Genomic DNA, 26,737 nt, shown 5'->3' with positions numbered 1-26,737 from the left:
TAAAAACTGTCCCAAATCAAAAATGTGGATGAATGATTTGCTGTGGCAATCCCTAACCAAAGCAGCCGAAAAACAAAAAAACTATTATTAATTCACTTAAAAAAGTTAAATTGTCTAATATATCAATTTATTATGACCTTCCTTTTTTTAATTTAGACATGCAATATCCAGTCTTAACATAATTTTATGGTTTAATAGGACGGCACGGTGGCTAGCACTGTAGCCTCACAGCAAGAAGGTCCTGGGTTTGATCCCCAGGTGGGGCGGTCCAGGTCCTTTCTGTGTGGAGTTTGCATGTTCTCCCCATGTCTGTGTGAGTTTCCTCCGGGTGCTCCGGTTTCCTCCCACAGTCCAAAGACATGCAAGTTAGGTGAATTTGAGATACTAAATTGTCCATGACTGTGTTTGATATAACCTTGTGAACTGAAGAATCTTATGTAATGAGTAACTACCGTTCCTGTCATGAATGTAACCAAAGTGTAAAACATGATGTAAAAATTCTAATAAAACAAAACAAAGAATGGTTTGATAAATGACACCAAATGAGTCTGTTAACATTGATTATTTAACACTAAGATGTGATGTAAAACACCAATGTGACATCAATTACTTAAAAAAAATAATGAAAAAGAAACAACACCCTGTTAGACCATGTTAGTACATTAGTGTGCATTTATTTGCTGCCATTATAATGTTTACACAGTTTTACACATGCAAACCCATGTTAAATCTGGGCCTGTAAGTAATAATCATTCTTATGAGTAGAAAAACATTATTAGGGTGTTCTCCCATGTTTTTTCTTTTTCATTCTTTCAAGTCCATTTGGTTTCTTTTTGCATCACATTTGCTTTTTGTTCTGTAGCCCATTCAAGATGGCCAGCTTCCCAAACCCAGAATGGACAGGGGAGTGTCAATGCCTAATATTTTGGAACATAAAGCAAGTATCCCATGTTTTTTTATTAATGTATTTATTTATTTTTTATGTTATGTTTCTCTGTTCTTTTTCATCTCACAGATGTTTCTCCTTAAGTTAATGTCAATCATTTTTAATTCAAGTATTTTTACTAGAGTAAAAGGGGCTTTTGGCACAGAATAGATAGGAGGAGATAGATAGGCAGGGATACAAAGAAAAATGACCAGTGCTGCTTTGCATTCCTTCCAGTGCTGTGAAATGATGTAATAATCTGACTTGCTGTGTCTGGGCTGTTCACATTTTTCCAGATCATTGATCCCCACCTTTCCTAAATCTGGCTGAAGAGGCTTAAGATCTGCATGTTCTTGCTTTTATTAAAGGTGCTGCTTTAGTCACCACCATCCTAACTCCATCATAGTGTTCCTTTTAATTCATTAAAACATCATACATTTATAAGTGATTATACAATTTGTTTTTCATTGGCCATTTTCATTCTGTGTTGTGTATTTACTGCATATGTGTCTTTTAGTGATTCAAAATCACTGATAGCTTATCTCGTGATGCATGCTCAATAATGCGTGCTCAAGCCTCCAGGGGAAGCCCATGTGAACACGCAATACATGTCAGCTCTTTACTGACAGAAATGGGAAGCATATGTTTCTTCATACCAAGAAAAGAAAATTAGAACATACTGGCATCTTATTCTTTACATTGCCTATACAATTACTATTATTACTATTGTTATTACTATTTTTAGGCTAGTGGTAGCCTAGTGGGTAGAGCTTTGGGCTATCAATTAAAGGCTAAGAGTTCGAATCCCAGCTCCGTCATGCAGCCACTGTTGGGCCCTGAACCCTCTTGGCTCCAGGGGCACTGTACAATGACTGACCCTGTCCTCTGACCCCAGTTCCCATGCATTCTCTATTCTATTCTACTATTTTTCACAAGTCTTGCACGCTCAGAAACAAATACTGAAACATACCTTTGCTTGTCACTGGTGTGGTACATTAAACAAACCTTATTTGTTACTTTAGTTTATTTATTAGTACATGTGAAAGTGCTGTTTTTGTATTAAGGGAACATATTGGTGAACCTTATATACTTATATGTATTTTTCTATATGGTACAAAAAAAGAAACCTTGAAGGTACTTACCCAACCACAAGCAAAAAGTGTATTTCAGTACCTCTACTTCTGAGTTTGTATTTTTGGTACCATTGAAACTATACATGACTACAGTCTTTGTGTTGCAGTTATACATGCATGACGATAACATTCATATACATTTACAGGTTCATGCCAGACAATGCAGTAAATAGCTCAATGCATGCATCACTGTATGCATTAAATGCCTTTCTATCATATTACACATACAGGATTCATAGAAAGTGTTACAGTTGTTTGTTCTGAAAATACATCATGCCTTCATCCAGCATTGCTTTCAATCATTCGTTGTGTTTGGCAAATGTCTTGCATAGCATCCTCCATAACAAGACGATTCCTCCTTTTGTAAAGGTATATCCCTATGAAATGCTTGCTGTCACCAACAGAGGGCGTGCTAAGCTTCCAAAGGACGTGGACAGGACGAGACTAGAGGTAATTCAAGTTATAGTCACACTGTAGGACAGTCGTTCTCGACCTTACACTGATCAGCCAGAACATTAAAACCTCCTTGTTTCTACACTCACTGTCCATTTTATCAGCTCCACTTACCATATAGAAGCACTTTGTAGTTCTACAGTTACTGACTAGTTTACTTCTTTCTCTACATACCTTTTAGCCTGCTTTCACCCTGGTCTTCAATGGTCAGGACCCCCACAGGACCACCACAGAGCAGGTATTATTTAGGTGGTGGGTCATTCACAGCACTGCAGTGACACTGACATGGTGGTGGTGTGTTAGTGTGTGTTGTGCTGATATGAGTGGATCAGACACAACAATGGTGCTGGAGTTTTTAAGTACCGTGTCCACTCACTGTCCACTCTATTAGACACTCCTACCTAGTTGGTTCACCTTGTGGATGTAAAGTCAGAGACAATGGCTCATCTATTGCTGCTGTTTGAGTTGGTCATCTTCTAGACCTTAATCAGTGGTCACAGGACGCTGCCCACGGGGCGCTGTTGGATGGATATTTTTGGTTGGTGGACTATTCTCACTCCATCAGTGCTGCTGTGTCTTATCCACTCATACCAGCACAACACACACTAACACAACACCACCATGTCAGTGTCACTGCAGTGCTGAGAATGATCCACCACCCAAGTAATACCTGCTCTGTGGTGGTCCTGTGGGGGTCCTGACCATTGAAGAACAGCATGAAAGGGGGCTAACAAAGCATGTAGAGAAACAGATGGACTACAGTCAGTAATTGTAGAACTACAAAGTGCTTCTATATGGTAAGTGGAGCTGATCAAATGGACAATGTGTGTAGAAACAAGGAGGTGGTTTTAATGTTATGGCTAATCAGTGTATATATACACACATACATTGAGCCACAGTGGGACACAACAGTTGCCAAAAGCCAGTTTTTGGCAACAGACACATGCATTAATATACAGTATAGGAACAAATGGCCTACACTATGGATGCAAGGGCTGCATGTACATGAGAGAGTCACTGTGATAGGTGATTCACTCAACATTCCTAGCAATGTATCTAACTTCTACTAATCTACATCTCTCTTTCTGCAGCGTCACCTGGCCCCTGAGATATTCTTCAACGTCTTTGGAATGGAGATCGAAGAGTTTGACAAACTTCCTCTGTGGAAGCGCAACGATATGAAGAAAAAGGCCAAGCTGTTCTAGTCAGAATTCTGTGCATGTTTTAATTTATCAATCAATCCAATATTGTATTATAGCTCTAGTGTTTTGGTGTTTGTTTTTTTCCTGTCTTGCTTAGTTTTGCTTTCCCCCCCCCCCCCACTGGCTTCCCACAGTATGATACGCACAGGCATAAGTTATTAACATTTTTGTTTAATTGGAAGTTTTTTTTTGAAAGCGCAACTTAGCCATTCTGAAGAGACTGTAGCATCTCTAAACTCACATTAAACCTGCCAAAAAAAGCACAGCTTTCTCCTCTCGCACTCCTTCCTGCCTGTCTCATAAAACTGAACTGTAATCTTTTTCGGGAAAGGGGTCGGGGGGCTGAACACTATCGGCAGGGTTCTTCCTCTGAACAGGCTATTAGGTGGTAAAAGTAGAGGAATTCCAGTACCCCCCTGCTGCTGTGGCCCTAACGAGGATTTTTGATGTTTGTTAATGGGGGAAGTGAGACCTACTGCGTGAGGCTGAAGATGACAGGACTGAGCACTAATTGCAGCATAGAAGACCTCAGCAGGCCATTCAGGTTTCTGGAATGCATTACAACCTAAGGCATCGGAAAGAGGCATCTGCTGCGACACTCCTTTTATCAAAGTGCTGGGCTGATAGTAAAAAAAATAGATAAGATAAACCATCCTTCCTTTGCTGTCTCCTGTTTTCAGTCACATTTTCTATTTTTGACTTTTTCAAATGGTCACATTGTACCTCACGGATGTTTATTTTGATGCTGACATTTTGAGAAAGAGAGACTCATCTTCATGCTCCCTCTTCTACAAGCTGTGGACTCATTCCCCTCTAGAGGTCAGGCTTATGTTGTGTATTCAGAGAGGAAACCTCATTGCAATTCTCCACAGTACCATTCTTTATGTCATGTCCTGTCACTATGTCATCATTGCTTTTCAAGACTGCTTGCACAGACGGGTCATGCTCTCTGTCTCATGTCACTTGTAGCAGACTAGCCCTAATAATGCAATCCACGTTGTGAAGTCAATCCAGTTTTTTCTTGGTCTTCCTCATCTTCTGAGTCCTTCCACAAGTCATCATAACACTGCCTTTAATATTGTCATGTTTGGGTCATGGGTGCCTCATCAGATGCCCGAAGTAAAGTAATCTGCGAGGCGTAATGACTCTAGTAAGTCCTTTTACTGTTCTGGCCATCTTGTAAACCTGCTCAGTGGTCATCATCATCTTATATGACGCACATGTTCTCAAAAGCCTGAATTTGTCTTTCTTCCACTGTTTTCACTCTTCAGTGTCCAAGCTTCACATCCATATGTGGCTACTGGCCAGACCAAGGCTTTTATCAATCACAGCTGGGTGATTAAGCTAATTGACTTGTTTTTTTTTCATATTCTTGTCAATTTAACTGTCACCACCTTGTTCATTGCCATTCCTGAGTTCATCTCACCAGCACATTCTGCAGTGATTGATACTCTACTTCCCAAATATGGAGGAGTCCACTTGTTTAACTTTTTTACTGTTTAGCATAATCTCCAATCATTATTTTCATTTTACTGCATTTTACTTCAGTAGACTTCTCAATGACACACTAGCTCATGTAGTTCATCTGGTGATGTGACCAATAATACAATATTATCAGGATACCTGAGATCGCTAATGGTCTTTCCACCAATCTTGAGACGTTAGATCGTCTGACTCCCTTTTTTTTTTACACTGAACCATGCTGATGTGTGATTGGCTCTCCATACAGCAGCATGTTGTTGGCTATACAGATTCTTTAGTAGCTGGACCAGGTGCGAGGGGAAACCCATCTCAAGAATGGTTATTCATAATTGGTCATGCTGTACCATTTGAATACCAAATGAAATCAGTGAAACTGGTTTCTTTCTTTTGCTTTGTCCATGATGATCCAGAGGTCTGTGATCCTATCCTGTGTTTCTTGTTGGCCTAAAGCCAGCTTGTTCATGGGCAATCTCTTGACTCATGCCAGGATTATGCTAGCATGTGAGATCAGTGCAATGGTTCAGTAGTTGCTGAATTGGAGTACAATCTGACCCCCCCACACCACCACCACCACTATTTTAACACTGCAATATTATCTTCAAATGCAGATCACTTTAACTAAAGCTACAATTAAATAAAAGCTTTTGATTTTATAAAGCGTAAAAGATTTTATAAAGCGTATGTATTTGAAACTGCCACTGTGTTGCCGAGGGACTGACGGAGCTGTAGCCATAGCATTTTTGCCACTTGTAGGTTTGATATCAGGGCCACACCGGTCATTCCAAATAAAGCTGCCAAACAATGCCATTTTCATAGGCACTGGGTGTTCTTGTAATCTTGATGATGGTATTTGTTAACTCATTAGTTTCTTGTGATACCAACAGGGTGAATGACAAAGGAATAGCTAATATAAAAATTTAAGTTTTATATATATAAAAAGGAAAGGTATATAAATGATCAGCTAGAAATAAAGAAAATGGTTTTGATACCCATGCACACTTGTGGTTTTAATACCTATGAAGACGATGTAAAAGCTAAAACGAGTAATAAATCTCTACTTCATGTATTTATGTCAACAGTGATTTTTTTCCCCCCACACAAACACACTGTGGTACCAGGTCACACTGTTGCAGGAAAGGGGTTTATACCCTTTTAAAATGACCTGTAGTTCTGCAATAATTACTTATAGAATGTTGTCCAATCTCTGTCAAAATCATAATAAAATACAATCAAAATTTATTCATTGTCTGTTTAACCACTGTTTTATTTTTGTTAGGGTCGCAGTGAGTCTGTGTATGTATGTATAACACAAAAACCTCAACATCATAGCTGTGAAAGAACATATTTGCTGCAAAGATTTATTTTTGGACCACACTTTGTTTGGTTTCTTATGGTGGACGCATTAACCACCTCAAGATTGACAGGTCCTTTGCTTTTTCTTTGGCTGTATCCTTTAGCATTGTATGTTGTGCCCTTGGTGTGATCTTTGCATGGCATCCACATAAGAAGATATCAGCAGTACTGCATTTCTTTAATTCATAGACAGCTTTTATAATGTTAAATAATGTTTATCTAATATTGTAACCCAGATAGACACTCAGGTGGCGAAGGGGTTTATTATGCTAGTCTACAACCGGTGCTATTGGCGGGCCAGTCGTCTACACAGACATAATTGGCTATAGGGGGGGGTGGCTATAGCCTTGTGATGTATTAATAACTTGTTGAGGGAAGTCCTTTCTTGAGCCCAGAATTTCCCAGTGGAACCAGGCCCACTGTAACCCTGGAAGCATGATGAAGCATGAATAAAAATAAAATAAAATAAACTCAGATGGCAGTCAAATTAGATTTTAAAAGGACAATGGAGAAAGGTTTGACGCTGTATGTTTATCTAAAGTTACTATTTTTGTACTGACTGTAAAAGGTGTTAAGTTTAGTCAACAGCATTGTATAATTTTTTTAAGTAATTGATTTCCAAGTCAGCCAAACAAACACAGCTTCTCATTACAGTGTCTTATCCAGAGCGATATGTACAAACCACATAAATCTGAGCTGCCTGGGATATGTGCATTGTGGCAATATAATGTGCAATATGTTTAAATAATAACCATACTAATGTCCATTTCAAAAACAATTAGCACTTCTTCCTGCTTTATCACTAAAGACAATCTGTTGCAGCAATAAAATAAGGTAGTGTGTGTGTGTATTACTGTGCCTATTCACTCCACCATTCCTATTTTCAAAACTGTAACAGACACAGTCTGGGATCTCAAGTGACAGGGCACAATTCTAAAACACACACACAGTCCATTTTGTAAGCTCTCTACCATGAATGGTTTGGTACTTTGTGTAAAATAAATCAACTTTGTTTAAAATTTCATAGTTCCATTTAAAATCTATTCCTAGTTGGTTTTGTGTTTCCCCTCTTCTCACCTCACCTAGTTTAAGTACATTTGCAGTGTAAGTGTATATCATCCCCCACAGACATGTCTACATATAAAGTGTCTATAGGGTCCATAAACTCAGTGTCAGTTTTAGGTTTCAGGCCCTACAAGCAAAAGTCAAGACCTGTTTAATCAAACAGGACAGAAATTTTACCACAGCTTACTATAACGTTTTCTCAGATTTGGCCTCAGAAATTGAGAATGGTCTCTGCTAAAATGCTTTTAACTAGTAAAAAGTGTTTATGTGGACACCTTTGATGACCAGGTGTGTCAGCTACAGGCATTGCTAACAGATCTCTATCATGACTGTGTCCCTGCATTCAAAGCAAGGTCTATAAAGACATGGTTTGACTGGTTAGGTGTGGGGAAGCTTAATTATCCTGCACAGATCCCAGACCATAAGCCCATTTAATACATTTGCTATTCAGTGGTAAACAGGCCTTCTCGCCCCACATCAGGGTCTGTCCTTACAAATAGTTTTGACTTAATAGGTATGATGTACCACAGACACACTCGAAAACCTTATGAACAACTTCTGAAAAAAATTGGGAATTTGTGTAAGGGGTCTTGTTTTACATTTAGATTTTCGGCACTTAGTGGATGCTTTTATTCAAAGTGACTTACAGTACTGTGACAGTATATTGTCTAGGCAATTAAGGGTTAAGTACCTTGCTCAAGGGCCTAACAGTGGCAACCTGAAATTGGTGGGGCTTGAACCAGTGACCTTTCAATTACTAGTCCAGAATGCGAGGCTACAACTGCCCTGTTTTAAAACGCTATGTCCAGCAAGCTTATGGTCAGATGGCCACATACAGAAAGTATTTTTATTAGTAAAAGCAGATTAATGCATAAACACTTCAGCACCATGCTAAATACCACAGTAACAAAACAGATCATTAGCTAACTGCAAGCTAACTTGAGCAGTATTAACACAAACTACATAGCCTGTAGCTTAGCTAATAACTCCTATCTTTTAAAGTTTTAAAATAAATCCTACAATTGTATGTAGATGGTCTTATAATAAAGAAAACACTTTGTTTTGCCAACTGAATGATAATGTAAACGTAACAACATGCATGCTATTAGGCACTAAGATAGCTTAGCTAGGTAATTAGGAAATAATGTGTTTACATGTGTTTACAGTGTAATTGGACACAAATATCATATAAACCTGTAAAACATCATATCAAACATGTAAGTAAAAATATCAGGGTAATTTGACAAAACAAATATATTGAATGGCTAGCATTTGTTCAACAGGGTAACATGCACCAATAATAACATAATAAAATAGGAAACTCCCCAAGTATAAATAAGTCAGTAATAAGTACATTTTAGAACCATTCTCCACACATAGTGAAGGTTATTCATTTACTGACTGATTAGGGTAACAGTCATGGTGGGTATGAAGCCTCAAAAAACATGATGCAAGTTCAAATATTTTATCATTTCAGTAGCTTTTTAGCATTCATATGTGTATTGTAGACACTACATCATCTAAAACTACATGACAGCCCCTACTGAAAGAGGGGGCTGAATAGGCCAAGGCAGTCAAAATTTAAGTCAAGTGTTGTAAGATTCCAGACAATAGTACAAAACTAATCAAGCAAAGGTACAGCAGGTCAAACCCAGATCTTACATAAAAAATGCATAAAAAATTAGGGCTGTCGTTAATCGCGTTAATTAACGCGAATAACGCGTTAAAATTTTAATCGCGATTAAAAAAATTAATCAGGATTAAAAAATTTTATCTACCTATTTTTATTTGGCTGTTTGTGCCACATACATGTGTGTCTCTGTGGTAATTAACTGTATTTCAGATGAATTAGGATGTAAAGCGCATGAACTGTCCGATGAGCCGTAGATAGATAGAGTTGCGACACTCCTTGATCTCGCCGCTACGCGGTCACGTGGTTCATGTAACCCTCAATAGTTCCAAACAAACCCGGCGCTGTCATGTTCTCATATGGGACAGGCAGCAGTAAATGAAATATTAAACGGCAAATAATAAACATTTGTACAATTTCTGGGTATTTTCAACTGCGTTTACATTTACTGCATCTGCTTTAATGTCAATTTGGTATATAAAGTGGAAGATTGATGTTTATAATGACTTGTTAATAGGTCGTTCTTGTTAGCACACAGTACATTATATTAGCATACATTACATAATGCCATATCATTTAGTAGTAGAGACAATACAGTATAGACATTAAAGTTTTTTATGTTTTGTTTTTTACATAAACTAATCTCCCTTCACTTTCCTGAGGATTCATAATAATAATCATTTTGGCTAAACACTAAGTCATGTGGCTGGATTCATAAGATTTACCTGCACTGAATGAACAGATTGATAAACACATTACCGTACCAAAAACATTATAGTGCAGGTACAGGAAATAGCATTAATTCATTTCTTATTTCATGAGTTATTAATAATTGATTCCTACATGTAATACATTAATGAATTCATTATGAATATGCACTAGTTCATTTTGTCTAATGTAAGTGGTGGACAAGGTACACAAACCATGTAGTTGAGTTAAAGTAGAGATATCCAAGGTAACATATTACTCCAGTAAAAGTAGTAGTAAAAGTAAAAATACTCTTTACCTCCACTTAAGTACTAAACTAAATTTACCTTCAAATGTACTTAAGTATGAAAGTAAAAGTATAATGATTTATTGTGGTTCTAATGTTTTATGATCATTTCTGTAACAAGACTCTTGATTAATCAACTCATTTTAGGTGAAAAGACTCGTGTGTCATTAATTAAGCTTAATTGACTAAGCTAAATTCAGTTATACCTATTAATTAAGATAAACATGTAACATTTAGTGCTGAGCAAATGCTAAACAATAACAGTATTAAGTATATTAATGACATTAAATTCATAATTTTTTTAAAACAAAGCAACATACAGCTAAAAATGTTTGATAAGTAGTGGAAATGAATGGGGCTCTATGGGTTGTTTGGAACTTTTCAGAGCTCCACAACCCGGAAGCTGCGCAGAAAAAATGTCCCGCCCCCTTTCCAACGGTTCCCTATGGGAGTGTCGCCACTCTGTTCTCTCTACCACTCTGCTTTTAGCGGTTTTCACTTTTTTTACGTGTTGATGAAAAGATGAATGAAATCACGCAAGCTTTGTAACGAGTATTTCCATTGGCTGCTAGAGCTGTCCATCAAAACCGCGTAGCTCCGCCTCCTCCCCCTCCGGTAAAAAGTGAAACTCTGCGTGATGTTTCTTCTCTACAGTTGATTCAGGTTATTCTATCACATGGTTATAAAAATTATTTATATTTGTGATGTTTGTAATTTTCTAAAAACACATTCGTATCTGATATTTATATGGACTAAGCATTTACATGGACTGTTTTAATTAACACTTTTTTTATAGCTACAGTCAATTACTTATAATGTTTCAGGTATTTATAGGTGTTTAAATGGTAATTTAGAACAGTATTTCCCAGTATTCTTTCTGCACAAACACAGTATTAAAGGGTTTTCTTAATAGATCTATGAAATAATCATATCTGTGTTTTGATGCTTTATTGATGCCTTATATTAGATCAAAACATTATGGTTGGTGCACCTGTTTTCAGTGTCAGGGTCATGAACAGGAAAAGATCCTCACTTTTGTCAGATAATGTGCTTTCTACAATGAATTTAGATTTAATAATTTTATCATATTTTATGAATGTTTTATTGGTAAACACGTTCTTGCAATAACAATGTGCATAACTGTTCAATTTTGCTTAATTATTAGTTTGCGATTAATTGAGATGAATACATATGGGTCATTCTATAATTTGGGGTACATTTCACATCACCAAAAAAGTACAAAAACAATGTTCTCTCTCAATAAAACAATCAGTGGTTCAAGTTAATATATTCTTTAGTGTAACATATCCACTATTTGCAAAGCTTAAACATTATTTTTATTTTTTTTTATTTTAAAGGGACAGTAGATGTAGACTACTAGGTAACTTAGTTGACAATTTCCCTATTTTGACCCATAACTTCAGTGGTAGACCTTGCCTGGCTGACCACATGTCATTTCTTGAACAGAATAATGTCTAATTTGAACATACGTTTGAATTAAAATGATTAAAAAAAATTTAACCATAACAATGTATGCAACATAGTTGACGGTCAATTAATATACTCATTGACAATGTTCTATTATAGATAAAATATTTTAAAAAAATAAGAGGACATTCACCACAGTTTGTTCAATATACCCTCCACAGAGAAAAATGATATCATGTAATGCTGGTCACATAGTTTTAGAACAAACCATTTTTGAGTTGCTGAGTGGAGTTCTGTTAGTAACATAGTTGACAGAACTTTTGCGTACATTAATAAATAAAGATATTTAAAAGAGAAACTCAATTTAAAAAATATTATTTTTCTTTGGTATTTAAACTTTTAAAATAAATAAAAAAATAGATGTTGTTGCCCTTAATGATTTTATTCATTATTTTAAAACCAAGGCACCCTCAACTTAAAAAACAGACACAGCAAAAACTGTTCATTTAGGAACATCATGACAAATTTCAAGCTAAATGAAGCATAGGATGCACATAATGTTTTTGTGATATTACAACATGTTTTCCATTAATAGGTAAAATATGACATTTTTAAAGAAAATAGTTAGAATAAATATAATTATTATCATTGGACATGGAATGTACCCCAAATTATAGAATGACTCATATATATTAGGGCTGTCACACGATTAAAAATTTTAATCGAGATTAATTGCGATTAATTTTGTTCTTTAATCTCGATTAAAAAAATTTATCGTGTGACAGCCCTAATAAAAATACAAAGGTCTAGAGTTACTGCAAGACTTCACAAACACTTGTATGAAAGTATGTGCTCTTACCAAAGACTCTAACAAGCAGTCCTAATCAGTGTGTGTGACTCCAGGTAGTGATTTTGAAGACTGTGGGCAAGGCTGCTTTTTAGTGGTCTGGAGGTGTAATGACAGGTGGAGTGACAGTTGGATGGATGGCTGAAAAGACCAATTGACTGAAGATTACTGGCTGGAGCTCACACGTTGATTGAATGTTCTGTTTATTTGGGTTTTTAGCTGATTTTTTTTTACTTTTTTCCAAGCTGTCTATGTTCCGTTCTAGAACTGTTCAAGCTATTTTGTCTGTATGCACATGTCTATTTGTAGAAATAAAAAAAAAGAATATCAAGCCTAGGGTATCTAATGCCATGACTGTATTTCCTTAATATCAGTAACAGTATTATTACACACAGTAACACCCTAGACGGGGTGCCAGTCCATCACAGGGCAGACACACACACACACCCACACATACACACACCCATTCACATATAGGGCAATTTAGTGCCTCCAATTAACCTGACTGCATGTTTTTGGACTGTGGGAGGAAACCGGAGCTCCCGGAGGAAACCCACTCAGGCACGGGGAGAACATGCAAACTCTGCACAGAAAGGACCCGGACCGCTCCGTCTGGAGATCGAACCCAGGACCTTCTTGCTGTGAGGCAACAGTGCTACCCATCGAGCCACCAAGCCGTGCCGCTCATTATAAATGTACATATTTGAATATTTTCAATTGACCTCTTGAATGTTCTGATAGCTGCCAGAATCTGGTCATTATTGAAATACAGCAGTGTTCACTGTTCATTTTTTACATATTAAATAATTTATGTTAATATAACTATGTGGACATTTTTAACTGCAATCAACATTAAAGCAGTCAATTTTTGTAAAATTGACTCCCTTCCCATGACCTGGCCCTAGATGTTTTCCTAAAGCTAGAGCCTAAGGCTGGCCATTTGTTTTCTCATGCAGAACTGAGCAGAAACCTGCTCTTCCCGGTTTTAACCAGAACAAGTCTGATTCACTTTGTGGAGGAGTGATGGAATAATATTGTTTCATGACATAACACTCTGCTCCTGAAGACTCTTGAGATCAGCAGAGAAGTTATAACAGGTGCCTCCCTTTTTCTAAAGTATGCAAAAGTTCAATTAACTTGACAAGGTGTAAAACGTTGTTATTATTATTGGTGTGGATGGACTTGGTTCCTCAATTAATCTGTCTGGAAATGCTTTTAACTAGATTTTAACATGATTGTGTTACATGGAGAGATTCAGGACCCAAGACGCAGAGATAAAATAAAAAATATTTTATTGAAAAGGCAAATAATAATAAGGTATCAAAACAAATCGGGCGAACCTCGATCAATGCCGCTGGCCACTGGAACACTGAAACATAAAAAAAATAAGAGCAAACACAGCTGAGCCGCGAACCTCAATCGCCGGCTTGCTAAGCGGTCGCGCTCAACGCTGTGCCATTTAGGAGTGGGTTTAGCCCGAAGGCCGTGCACTATTAAAGCACCGAAGCTGCACGCACTGAACTACAGAGTTCAGGGAAACGAGCTCGAACTCGCGTGAGCGAGGAGTCGATCTGTTCCAGATGGGCCATGTCACCAGCTGCGGGACGCGGTTGCGGGGAAGGAGCCGATCTGTTAGGAACAAAGAAAAAGGAACCGAACTCACGTAAGCGCAGTTCGGGTATTCAGATGGCCATGTCACCCGCCGCAGGTCGCTGTCGCTGGGAAGGAGCCGATCTGTTCCAGATGGGCCATGTCACCAGCTGCGGGACGCGGTTGCGGGGAAGGAGCCGATCTGTTAGGAACAAAGAAAAAGGAACCGAACTCACGTAAGCGCAGTTCGGGGAATCAGATGGCCATGTCACCAGCCGTGGGTAGCTGTCGCTGGGAAGGAGCCGATCTGTGAAAACAAAACAAAGAAAAACGCACGGTAATCAGTAGGGTTCGAATCGGGGCTGCGGGTGGCAGAGACACGCACTTATCCCGCTGCCCTACCCTGATAGTAGTGAACCCTTCTGATTTAACGTCACAAGAATGCAGTGTTGCAGCAATGGATAAGCTAATGCTGGCCTCCTGCTAGCAATGCAGGGAGGCACTAGCACAGTTCGCCCAAAACAAATACAGCACGAGGGCTGTGCGAGGTCGCACCGTAACTTTCCCTAGCAGATAGAAAGTAAAAGATCCTAACTACCTCAGCCTTTCAGCCTACACACCCGACCGTTCTATCGATGCCCGGGGTACCTGCTGTCCCTAACAAAAGGTAGATTAAACAAATGAAATCAATACAAATGAAACCAAATTAAATAAGACCAAAACAAACCAAAACCAAACAGAAGGCGCGACAACCTGTGGCTACACAGTACCTGCTTAAATAACCAGGCACGGCTGCAGGTTGCCAGCCTTAATTAGAAGACCTCTTATTTAAGGCCTTTGTACCAGTGGCTCTGTAAGTCCTGCGATGCCGGGAACCCGAGGTAAGTTTACCTGACGCCGCAGGAACCCTTACAGATTGTGGGGATATAAATTCATTTTGTTAAGATGGCATGAGATAAGACAGGCCTGGCTTGTAATGGACAAGCAGTTCACTCCAAAGATATTGATGGGGTCAGAACAGTTAAGCTTGTGTGGCATAATGGTAAGAGCCATACTGCTGGTAACAGGCAGTGCCTGAGTTCCAGGGGTTTGAATCCCAGGTTGGGCTTACAAATACAGAAGGCATATATTAAGTGCTACATGAACACAGTCATTGGCACATAATAAGTGCAGGTACCAAGTGTGGAAAAATAGAATTGCATCATGAAAGGCTGTGGAAAATGTACCAATTGGCCAAATATTCCAATGTGCCAAATAAAAAAAAATCATTAATCAATCAGTTCTTAGTGTCATTAGACTCTAAATAATATTACTTTATGGACTTCGCTTTGTGCATTTGCAGGACCCTTTACAAAGTAAAAGACAATACATGGTTGTCCTGAATACAATTGTACACAACAGCATTAAAAAAACTCTTCAGTTGGACCTGTTGGCACTGTCAGGTCAAACAGATAATGTACTCTTTAATATAAAGTGACCCAGAAATTCATTGCCTCTGATCATCTTCATGCCATCATCACTCCTCATTTAGACTGACACACTTGGCAAACTCTGAGCATCTCTTTGTGTAGAAATAATGTAGGCAAATCACTGTGTGTATGTGAATTTTATATGGGAAAGGGCCTTGAATGAAAAGGCTTAATGCTCCATAACCCCTGCCCTCTTAGTCAGAGCTCTGGAATGTTTTTTGTGTTCCAACCAGCAGCAGGCTAGATAATCTGCCAGTGTCTGCACCTACCCACTCCAGCATACACAACACATAAACAACATTCCCACAGCAATATACCAGTGAATTTCAGTGACACTTGCTGTTCTTTAGTTTTGGTACTTTTGGACATCTTCGTTTCTGTGTCATTACCAGGAATATGCTTTCTCATGTCTGTGAAATGACTTACGACTCCCATTTCAGACCTTTAGGAGGTAGACCACCCTCCATCAGCCTCTTCTTTTCCATATACATCTTCCAGACTGCCTTTTGTCCACATGTTCATAGTCAAAGCCACAAGGTTGGTGGGCCCAGTGCAAAGACTGATGACATTTGGAGATTCTGGGCTACTCCCATACTGACTCAGCGTGAGGGGATTATCCCTCTGTTGCTGTAAGATGAGTAAGTCTTGAACCAAAAATGCAGCGCAAGCACAGACTTCATGATCTGTCACTCTGGGTTTAATAAAACATGTAATTAAAATGTGGTTTGACTTGTCACTTTTCTACAACACTTTGGGAAGGGGGTCCAGGGGTCCAGTTTATGAGCAATATAAACCCACGCAATAAACACAGTGATAACATTATTTTTAATAGACAGTGACAGAGGGTCATCTGGAACTAAGGCCATTCTATAAAGCTCCAATAAAAAACAATGTTTGTTAAAGCCAAAAACAATTTATGTCTGAAGTCTTTTCTACTCATATGTCTGATATTTTTTATGCAATACAGTCCCCACTACAGTTACTGGTACCCCTAGTAAAAAGGAGCTATCATAAAAGTTAAAGAGGGGACTATTATGACAGCTCCTTCATAAATTATGAATGGCATATGGCAAAAACTATGGTATTAAGAAACGTTCTTTTTAAACTGATTTTCTAAAGAATGGGTGAGCCACACATCTTTGCTTGCAAAGTCTGAGCCTTTGGTACTTTGTAGTTCTACAATTACTCACTGTAGTCCATATGTTTCCTTACATACCTTTTAAGCCTGCTTTCACCCTGTTCTTCAATGGTCAGGACCACCACAGGGCAGGTATTATTTAGGTGGAGGATCATTCTCAGCCCTGCAGTGACACAGTGACATGGTGGTGGTGTGTTAATGTGTGTTGTGCTGGTATGAGTGGATCAGACACACCAGCACTGCTGGACTTTTTAAATAGTGTCTACTCACTGTCCACTCTATTACACACTCCTACCAAGTTGGTCCACCTTGTAGATGTAAAGTCAGAGACGATCACTCATCTATTGCTGCTGTTTGAGTTGGTCATCTTCTAGACCTTCATCAGTGGTCACAGAACGCTGCCCACAGGGCACTGTTAGCTGGATATTTTTGGTTGGTGGACTATTCTCAGTCAGCAGTGACAGTGAGGTGTTTAAAAACTCCATCAGCATTGCTGTGTTGGATCCACTCATACCAGCACAACACACACTAACACACCACCACCATGTCATTGTCACTGCAGTGCTGAGAATGATCCACCACCCAAATAATACCTACTCGGTGGTGGTCCTGGGAGAGTCCTGACCATTGAAGAACAGCATGAAAGGGGGCTAACAAAGCATGCAGAGAAACAGGTGGCTACAGTCAGTAATTGTAGAACTACAAAGTGCTTCTATATGGTAAGTGGAGCTGATAAAATGGACAGTGAGTGTAGAAACAAGGAGGTGGTTTTAATGTTATGGCTGATCAGTGTATTTACAACATCCAATAAAGTTGGTGAGCCCTTTTCATGCTAATTACATGTGGGCTTTGCAGATTTCCATATAAAACATGAAAAAAAAAATTAAGTTAATTAAATAAAAAAATATTACAATGCATACACAAGTTAATGTTATTTATTTATTAGGATTTTAACGTCATGTTTTGAACACTTTGGTCACATTCACGACAGAAACAGTAGTTACTCATTACACAAGATTCATCAGTTCACAAGTGTAATGTCAATCACAGTTATGGACAATTTTGTATCTCCAATTTACTTGACTGCATGTTTTTGCACTGTGGGAGGAAACCGGAGCTCCCTGAGGAAACCCATGCAGACGCAGGGAGAACCCGGACCGCCCCACCTGGGGATCTTGCTGTGATGCGACAGTGCTACCCACTAAGACAAGTTAATGTGGAATACCAAACATTAAATTGTATTTTGTCAGTATTAGCTATTAAATAAATCAGTGACAATATGCATACAGATTCACAAACTGAAATCCCTCCTTTCAGTGTACTAGTAGTTGGCCATTAGTTGCTCAGCTAAAAGTTAGCTATTTTGAAATTTACTATAATAGATTTTGAAAGTTAAATGTGTTTAGAAAGGTCGCTCAGGTGGCACAGCGGTAAAAACACACGCTAGCACACCAGAGCTGGGATCTCAAATACATCGTATCGAATCTCAGCTCTGCCTTCCGACTGGGCTGAGTGGCCACATGAACAACGATTGGCCTGTTGTTCATATAGGGGTGGGGTATTAAGCCGGATAGGGACTCCTACTATGACCTGCAGAGAGACAGGAAAAAAGTGTGTTGATCAGGGTGTCTCTCTCCGTACGCAATGCTGTTTCGCATATATGCCCTCCCTAGTGTGGGATAGGGCAGTTGTAGCCTAGTGGTTAAGGTACTGGACTACTAATCCAAAGGTCGCTGGTTCAAACCCCACCACTGCCAGGTTGCCACTGTTGGGCCCTTAAGCAAGGCCCTTAAACCCTCAATTGCTTACTGTCACAGTACTGTAACATCTGCTAAATGCTGTAAATGTAGTGTGGGTGAAAAAATGCATACGGCTGCTGCCCACGTGTCGGAGGGGGCATGGGTTAGCTTCATTCTCCTCAAATCAGAGCGGGGGTCAGCAATAGTGGAGAGGAAGCATGACACAATCAGGCAATTGGACGTGCTAAAAAGTTGGGAGAAAAAGCAGAGAAAATGCAAGAAAATATATTTAGAAAAATGTGTTTAGAAAGCAAAGATAGCAAACATGCTAAATCATGCTATGTATTCATGACAACATATTACTGGTTACTGAACTCTCCACAGTTTTGATTTGCAGGAAAGTGCTGTGCAGGAGAGCTGGGATAAAAACCAAGTGAAGCCTCATGGGACTATTCACAGGGGTCAGCTTCCCAGAGTCTCATTCAGCAAGCTTTAAGAGGAAGAGAGCTGAGTTCTCACACTGTTAACCAATGGGCATTTAAAAACAGAAGGCACATGTAGTGTTGTCGGCTTGGTTATGTGTCAGGGATGTTTACCTGAACTTGGAGATGAGGATGAACCAGAATGTTTTTAGTTTCGCACCCTGTTTTGGTAGTGGAAATAAAATCTGCTTTAAGACCTGTCTCGATATTCTGCAAAAAGCTATTAAAATCTAATCAGGTACAGTAATTAGGGACATTTGCATACCAGCCAGAATTGTTTATTTACATTACAGAATCTGGAATATTATTTTTAAATCCTAGATCATTTATTTTGCACTATTTCTGTGCCTCCCCTCTTCCTGATATGAGCAGTGAACATTCTTACCATGTTTCCCCCAGCCAGGATGCTCCCATGAGTCGCTCGCAGTTTTAGGTTAGGAAAACTCACCTCCCATGAGAACATACGGTCTGGGAACATGAGCCTTCTCCATTTATACACAAAGACTGTGTATAAATGAAGAAAAATCTGTGAAAAAGAAATTTATTGGATCTATTAATCAGCTGACAATACCCCTCCCATCCTGTTTTCTTAGTGATGAAAAGATAATGACATATGCAGTCAGACCAACAGAAATAGATCAGCTTCATTTATACTGTTGTAATGACTACACTACATTAATGCACAGAGAAATAAAAAACAATAATTGCACAATACATAAAGCAAAAAATAATAAATTATGCACTACACAACACACCAGTAAGGGGAAAAGGCAAAATATTACACAAATCATGAAGTTATGATGTTTGTTAATTAGGATTTTAACATCATGTTTTACACTTTTGGTTACATTCATGATGGGAAATTGTAGTTACTGGTTACACAAGATTTATCAGTTCACAAGGTTATATTGAACACAGTCATGGACAATTTTGTATTCCCAACTTAACTCACTTGCATGTCTTTGGACTGTTGGAGGAAACCGGAGCCCCCAGAGGGAACCCACACAGACACAGGGAGAAAACGACGACTCCACACAGAAAGGACTTGAACCGCCCCACCTGGGGATCGAACTCAGGACCGTCTTGCTGTGAGGCGGCAGTGCTACCCACTTAGCCACTGTACACAAAATTCTATTAACTCAAACCTGTAACATAGATTCCATTAAACTTAGCCATTAGCTAAGCCGCTAAAGATCTTTTCATGCTAAGGCTATAATTCTTTGAAGTTTTTATACCCCTATAAAGCCAAAAAGATTTTCAACCTTACTTCACATGTAGCACATGTATGCTCCACTCCTAGTGGTTATCGCAACATAGATTGGCTTTTTGTTTGCATAACGTAAACCTATGTTAACCTTTGTGGTGTCATTAAGCTCATCAAATGTCAAACCTTCTTACATGGTTGTAAAACTTAAACTGTAAGTTACTTTCAGCCACTGATGCGTCTTGTCATTTCAGCGTAACATAATTATGTAGGTGGGGTCAAGTTTTGACTGCAGCTACTTAGATTATCAATGGTTTGGCTTAGCCTTGTAACTTCTTGTTAAAAGGGTCTGGGTTTGATTCCTCAGACAGGCAACCAGGGTCCTGTCTGTGCCGCATGTTCTCCTTGTGTCTGTGTGGGTTTCTTCTGGGTGCTCTTGTTTCTTCCCACAGTCCAAAGTCATGCTGTCAGGTTAACTGGAGCTACTAAAAATTGCTGTGAGTGTGTGTGTAAAAATGTGTGTGTGTGTGTGTGTCAGCCCTGTGATTGTAAAACAGACAATGAATGGATGAATGAATAAGTGTTTATGACTCACTACAGCTGATAACTTCTCTGTGCTCATATAAATAGAGCTAATCTGACAGCAGAAATTACAATAAATGACCCACAAGCATTACAATGAAATACTCAGATCTCAGTCAGGAATGCTACTTGAAGTTCTAGGAATCATCTGCACATTTACTTGTAAGTACAAAGTACAATGAGGAGTGGTCTCTTTGTCAAGCAGACAAGCAGGTTTTAAATCGAAGTGGACTTACTGTAGCTTAGAGGCTGCCATGCAAGAAGACACCTGCATCTTTAATTTGGACTAAAGTTTGTTGCTGATTACACGGACAAAGAGAAAGAAGAGTTTCATAGTTGGATTAAACAAAGATGAATCAGATTTGTGCTAGAAGCAAAAAGATAGCAAAAACTTCTGATCAAGACCAGGTGTATATGTGGACACCTCTCCCAATTATTGAGGTCAGATGTTTGACCAGCCACACCCAAAGTATAAATGATCCTATACAGTATATATGAATTACATTACATGCTATTAATTTTGCTGCAACAGTTAGGAAGATCCATTCCTGTTCCAGCATGACTTGTGGAGTAATGTTCATAAAGACATGGTTTTACAAGTTTAGCAAAGGAAAAAACTCAGGGCATGGCACAGAGCATTAACTTTAACTCCACTGACCACCTTTGAGATGAACTGGAATGTGGATTGTGAGCCAGGACGTCTGATCCAACATCAGTGTTTCATTCATTGTCTGTTTTACCACTGCTTTATTCTATCCAGGGTCGCAGTGGGTACAATTAATTTGGCGAAAGGTAGGAAACACCTCAGACAGGTCACCAGTCCATGACAGGGGAAGCAAACCCACGCTCCATTTAACTCCAATTAACCTGATTGCATAACTTCAGACCTGTGGGAGGAAACCGAAGCTCACACACACAGTCAGAACATGCAAACTCCACACAGAAAGGACCTGGACTGCTGCACCTGGGAATCAAACACAGAACCTCCTAGCTGTGAGGTTTGTTTGTTTATTAGGATTTTAACGTCATGTTTTACACTTTGGTTACATTCATGACAGAAATGGTAGTTACTCATTACACAAGGTTCATCACTTCACATTATATCGAACAGTCTTGGACAATTTAGTGTCTCCAATTCACCTCACTTGCATGTCTTTGGACTGTGGGAGGAAACCGGAGCACCCGGAGGAAACCCACGTGGACACGGGGAGAACATGCAAACTCCATACAGAAAGGACCCGGACCGCCTCACCTGGGGATCGAACCCAGGACCTTCTTGCTGTGAGGCGACAGTGCTACCCACTTAGCCACCGTGGCGCCCCCTAGCTGTGAGGCGACAGTGCTACCCACCAAGCCACCGACATCAGTGCATTTAGATCCATGCTTCTTTAACTAAATTCACACGGATGAACTGGTGAAAGGCCAGTCCAGAACAGTGGTGACAGGTAACAGTTATACCAGTGATGTTCAACGAGCTCGTGGTCAGATGTTCTCAAATTTTTGTCAGATAGTGCCAGGGTGGCATGGTGGCTCAGTGTTCAATCCCCAGGTGGGGCGGTCCTTCGTGTGGGTTTCTTCTGGGAGCTCCGGTTTCCTTCAGTCCAAAACATGCAAGTGAGGTGAATTGGAGAAACAAAATTGTCCAAGAAAAGTTGTTTATTAAATTTATGAACTGATGAATCTTGTGTAACGAGTAACTACCGTGTCTGTCCGTTCCGTGTGCGTGTGTGTGTGTGTGAGAGAGAGAGAGAGAGAGAGGGAGAGACTGTGTGTGTGTGTGTGTGTGTGTGTGTGTGTGTGTTTTGGTACAGTTCCTCTCCTCCTCTATCTCACAGCAGCTTTGGACAGCGTTGTTTCTGAGACACGGAGTTTCTCTCCATGTCCACAATTACAATTATGGACAAGCACAAAGGTAGGAGAACATTTACTTTTCTCTTATTTTATAGCATTTTTCCTTTATGTTTACTGTTGTTAATCACGTCCAGAAGAAAAATGGTGACAAAAAGTACAAATTTACATACTTGACCAGAATTTATTGCAATCGGACCAACCGCATCGGCTGCTTATTGGTTTAAACATGATCGGATTGATGATTTTATTATTGGCATGGGATTGGTGGGGGGGATGATATTCAATCCTATTGTTTGATTAACTATAACAGTGTATAGTAATAGCTTTGTTTGAAGTATTATTTTTACCTAAAGTATACTACGTGCTGAATGGATTGGTGGCGCACATAACTATAGACCCTCGGCACCTGGGTTCGAACCTGTTTGAGGCGCTTTGCTTGTCCGCACGGTTTCATTCAGTTCTTTCACCCACCACAATACTAGCCAAGATGAAGAAGTTAGTGAACACTTACTTAAACTGTCCTGCTTATTTACTCATTACTCTTTGGTTACATTTATGACAAACACAGTCATGGACAATTTTGTATCTCCAATTCACCTCACTTAAATGTCTTTGGACTGTGGGAGGAAACCGGAGCACCCGGAGGAAACATGCAAACTCCACACAGAAAGGACTTGGACCCACCCCATCTGGAGATCGAACCCAGGACCTTCTCGCTGTGAGGTGACAGTGCTACCCACTGAGCCGCCCCCAAACAGGATTATTAAATGGGTGACCTGACAGCCGTACTGCAGGTGCAGTAGAGACAGATGAGCGCAATACGGAAAACAGCCAAAATTTCACCACCATATAACTAAATAAGTGCCTTTATGACTCAAACATAAACTACACAAGATTTACAAAGCTGTAATTTACGGCAGGGCTGTAATTCAAACCCCTCTGTATCCAAGGCAGACGTGCAGAATTGCACAACAAAACCAGCGCTTAAAAGCCATGACAAGTGTTAAATAGTCTGTTGAGTGGACTGGTACTATATCTCACTATCTTTATTTAGCTCAGCAATGAAGGACTAGTAATCAGAGGGTTGCTGGTTCAAGCCCCACCCTGGCCAAGTTGTCACTATTGGGCCCCTAAGCAAGGCATCAAACTCTTAATTGCTCAATTTGTATTCATTATTGTAAGTCGCTTAGGATAAAAGCATCTGCTAAATGGTGCAAATGTAAAAGCTGCCAGCTGTTAAGTATGTTAGGGATCCATAATGGTACCAGCAGCCATCTAGTAGAAATTATGAGGACCAATTTTTGTTTTGCATGGTCGTATAACAGCCAACAAATTTAGGGCAGTTTTACACAGCCAGGTGCCACCCTACTTCAAAAAACGTGCCATGTTTTAGGATTAAAAAGCATTCATACATACTGCAACAATTATGAAAAAATGGTTTGATAATCAACAATATGACAATTTTCTGTTATACCTTCTATAATAATCAAATTAAAATTAATTAATTTTTATGATTACATTATAAAGAAATGTAACAATATACATTATAAAATTTTTTTACAAATAGCAAATACACACATTCACATGTCTAACTGAACAAAAGACTATTGTGGACTGTTTGAAGTGGGAAAAATGTGAGTATCTTGGCAACGATTAGGGATCCCTTATGACAAGTCATTTGAGTACTGGCCTTTATCCTCTATAGGTTTTTCTTTTTATTGTGCTGATGGGTTTAAAAGCTGGAAAAGACTTTAATGTCCATCCTATCTTAATATTTATGCTCATGCAAACAAAGTGAACAGAAGTTATTAAAGACAGCTACTGGGATATTTTCCAGTTACGATTGTTCTCCCAGGATTCCATGCATGCCTGTGGTTTAGTGCAGTATACGAGGCAGAATGTTAAGTTGGACAAATTGACATGTTGGTTTTTGAGGTTTAAGCAAACAACCACATCAATGATATCAGTACAGAAGGGTAGGACTGTAATGGCATTTTAATAGTACTGAAAAACATTATGTTAATCACAGTGTTATTTGTTCAGAGCTTAAACAGTATACACTCTCTAGATACTTTTAGTACACCTGCTTATGTCATTTTTTAATGGAATAGACATTTGGCAAAACCATAATGCATTAAATCATAAAGACATGGGTCAAAAACTTCACTTATGTTTACATCAAACAATACTATGGGAAGAAATGTGATTAAAATGACTTTACAACAGTGGTAACTCAGTGATGAAGATACTGGACCAGTGATCTTAATGTTTCTGGTTCACTGCCAATTTGCCACTGTTGGGCCCCTGAGCAAGGCCTTTAACCCTCACTGTGCTGTTGTTGTTGGTTCCTGACAGGCTGGTTAAAGTATGTCAAAAACTGCTTATCTCCTAGGACTTTTATATTTTCGTCTTTAAAGTTTACTCACAATTGAAAAAAAATGCAGTAAGCGACAGTACTGCAGGCAGAGATGCCTTGCTAATAAAAAAGGTGAGAGTGGTTTGATCGGACAGTAAGGCTATAATTATTCTTTACAAGAGAGGAGCATCTCAGAATGCCCAACACAAGGTGTGTGGGCTACAAAACCAGAGGATCATATCTAATTCCAGTCTTGTCAGTGAAAAAACAAATACAGGAATCTTAGGGTACAGTGGACAGAGGTTTACCAGTTGGGACAGTTGAAGATTGGTAATCATTGCATGGTTAATTAAATCTTGATTTCTGCTTTGACATGTTGATGGTGATGCATATACACCAATAAACCAAAACATTAGGGTCTCCAAATATGCATGACAATGCCTATTGTGTAACAGTTGTGCGTGTCACAGTGTGGGATATATTAAATGCTGGGCTGATGGTAATTACTTATTGTACACACATTGAATGCAGCAGATTGAGTGGATTTGTTTAGGGGCAGCCGTAGTGACTACATACTGACATTGGACCGACAACATTTCAGAAGGCAGCCTAGACTCACTGATGCCAGGGGACATGAAGGCTGAATGGTACAGGGACGGTACAGACCAACAGAGGGGCTACTGTGGCTCAAATGGCAGATACTATTAATACTTGTTGAGTCTGGTTCCTCTCACAGTTTTTTCCTTGTAATTTTAAGGAAATTCTTTCTTGCCACTGTCGCCATCAGCTTGCTCAACAGGGAGAAGGGTTTTTGATGGGTCGGTCCTTGATGCTGTAAAGTTGCTTTGAGAAAATGTCTATTGTAAATAGCGCTGTACAGATAAATTTTACTTGTATTGACTTGTGATGAGGTGAATGTGTCACAACACAGTGCATCAAACCACTTATGTGGCTTCACAGTACAGGCCAGTCAAAGTACCCATGCTAACTCCAGTCCACCATGGCAGGTCAATCATAGTGCCCATGATATCTCCAGTCCACGGTCAATAGCACTTCCAATGGGTATGCAAACATTCGAACTGGACATTGGAGCAATGAAAAAAGGTCGAGTGGTCCAACAAATACTGTCCAGGATAATTTGTCCAGGATCATGTGGATGGTCAGGCATGTGTGCAGTACTTGCCCACCAAAATGCTCTGTAGGATGAGCCATTTTGCAACCTACAGAGGTTGAATGACCTGCTGGTAATGTCTTGGTACAAGATACCAGAGTAGACCGTACACCGATCAGCCATAACATTGTGACCACCTCCTTGTTTCTACACTCACTGTCCATTTTATCAGCACCACTTACCATATAGGAGCACTTTGTAGTTCTACAATTACTGACTGTAGTTCATCTGTATATACTTTTTTAACCTGCTTCACCCTGTTCTTTAATGGTCAGGACCCCCACAGGACCAGACTAGAGTGGACTAGAAACAAGGAGGTGGTTTTAATGTTATGGCGGATCGGTGTATTTATGAACACAGCATTACCAAAGATACGTCTTTCAATGTCTGTGTTTGCATTACTGCTACTCGTAATGTAAGCCTGTAGAACAGGGCCATTTTTTTTTCTGTTTTTACAACGACATGTAGGCACTAATATAACTACTTCCTCTTTTAACATCTCTACACCGAGCGGCAGGTAGCTGTAAGAAACTATTGTTTGGTGTAGCCTTAACAAATCACATCTGTAATAAACCAAGACCCAGCATGTTTCATAGTTTAAGTTTCATATATGGGTTTCAGTTCTGAATTGCTCTTCCTGTAA

The 26,737-nt window shown here is 39.3% G+C and overlaps 2 protein-coding genes and 1 non-coding gene across 4 annotated transcripts in view; all 3 read left to right on the top strand.

Annotated features, from left to right (window-relative positions):
• Positions 1–6,434, top strand: part of ablim1b (actin binding LIM protein 1b) — an 83,246-nt gene extending 76,812 nt beyond the window's left edge. The window contains exons 24-26 of the mRNA XM_063003953.1: positions 863–937; positions 2,428–2,508; positions 3,603–6,434. Coding sequence (XP_062860023.1) covers positions 863–937; positions 2,428–2,508; positions 3,603–3,716 — 270 coding nt within the window. The 3' untranslated portion in view covers positions 3,717–6,434. The remainder of the gene's footprint in view (positions 1–862; positions 938–2,427; positions 2,509–3,602) is intronic.
• Positions 6,435–18,392: 11,958 nt separating this feature from the next.
• On the top strand, positions 18,393–18,466 carry trnas-acu (transfer RNA serine (anticodon ACU)). The gene has a single exon. It is a non-coding gene; the product is annotated as a tRNA-Ser (tRNA).
• A 4,086-nt stretch (positions 18,467–22,552) lies between these two features.
• afap1l2 (actin filament associated protein 1-like 2) overlaps positions 22,553–26,737 on the top strand; it is a 62,093-nt gene continuing 57,908 nt past the window's right edge. For both annotated transcript variants that reach the window (XM_063003061.1, XM_063003060.1), the window contains exon 1: positions 22,553–22,628. In XM_063003061.1, coding sequence (XP_062859131.1) covers positions 22,595–22,628 — 34 coding nt within the window. In that variant the 5' untranslated portion in view covers positions 22,553–22,594. The remainder of the gene's footprint in view (positions 22,629–26,737) is intronic.

This window comes from Trichomycterus rosablanca, chromosome 10 (genome assembly GCF_030014385.1).
Source record: "Trichomycterus rosablanca isolate fTriRos1 chromosome 10, fTriRos1.hap1, whole genome shotgun sequence".
Classification (NCBI taxonomy): Eukaryota; Metazoa; Chordata; class Actinopteri; order Siluriformes; family Trichomycteridae; genus Trichomycterus; species Trichomycterus rosablanca.
This window is presented reverse-complemented; position numbering and strand designations above follow the sequence as displayed.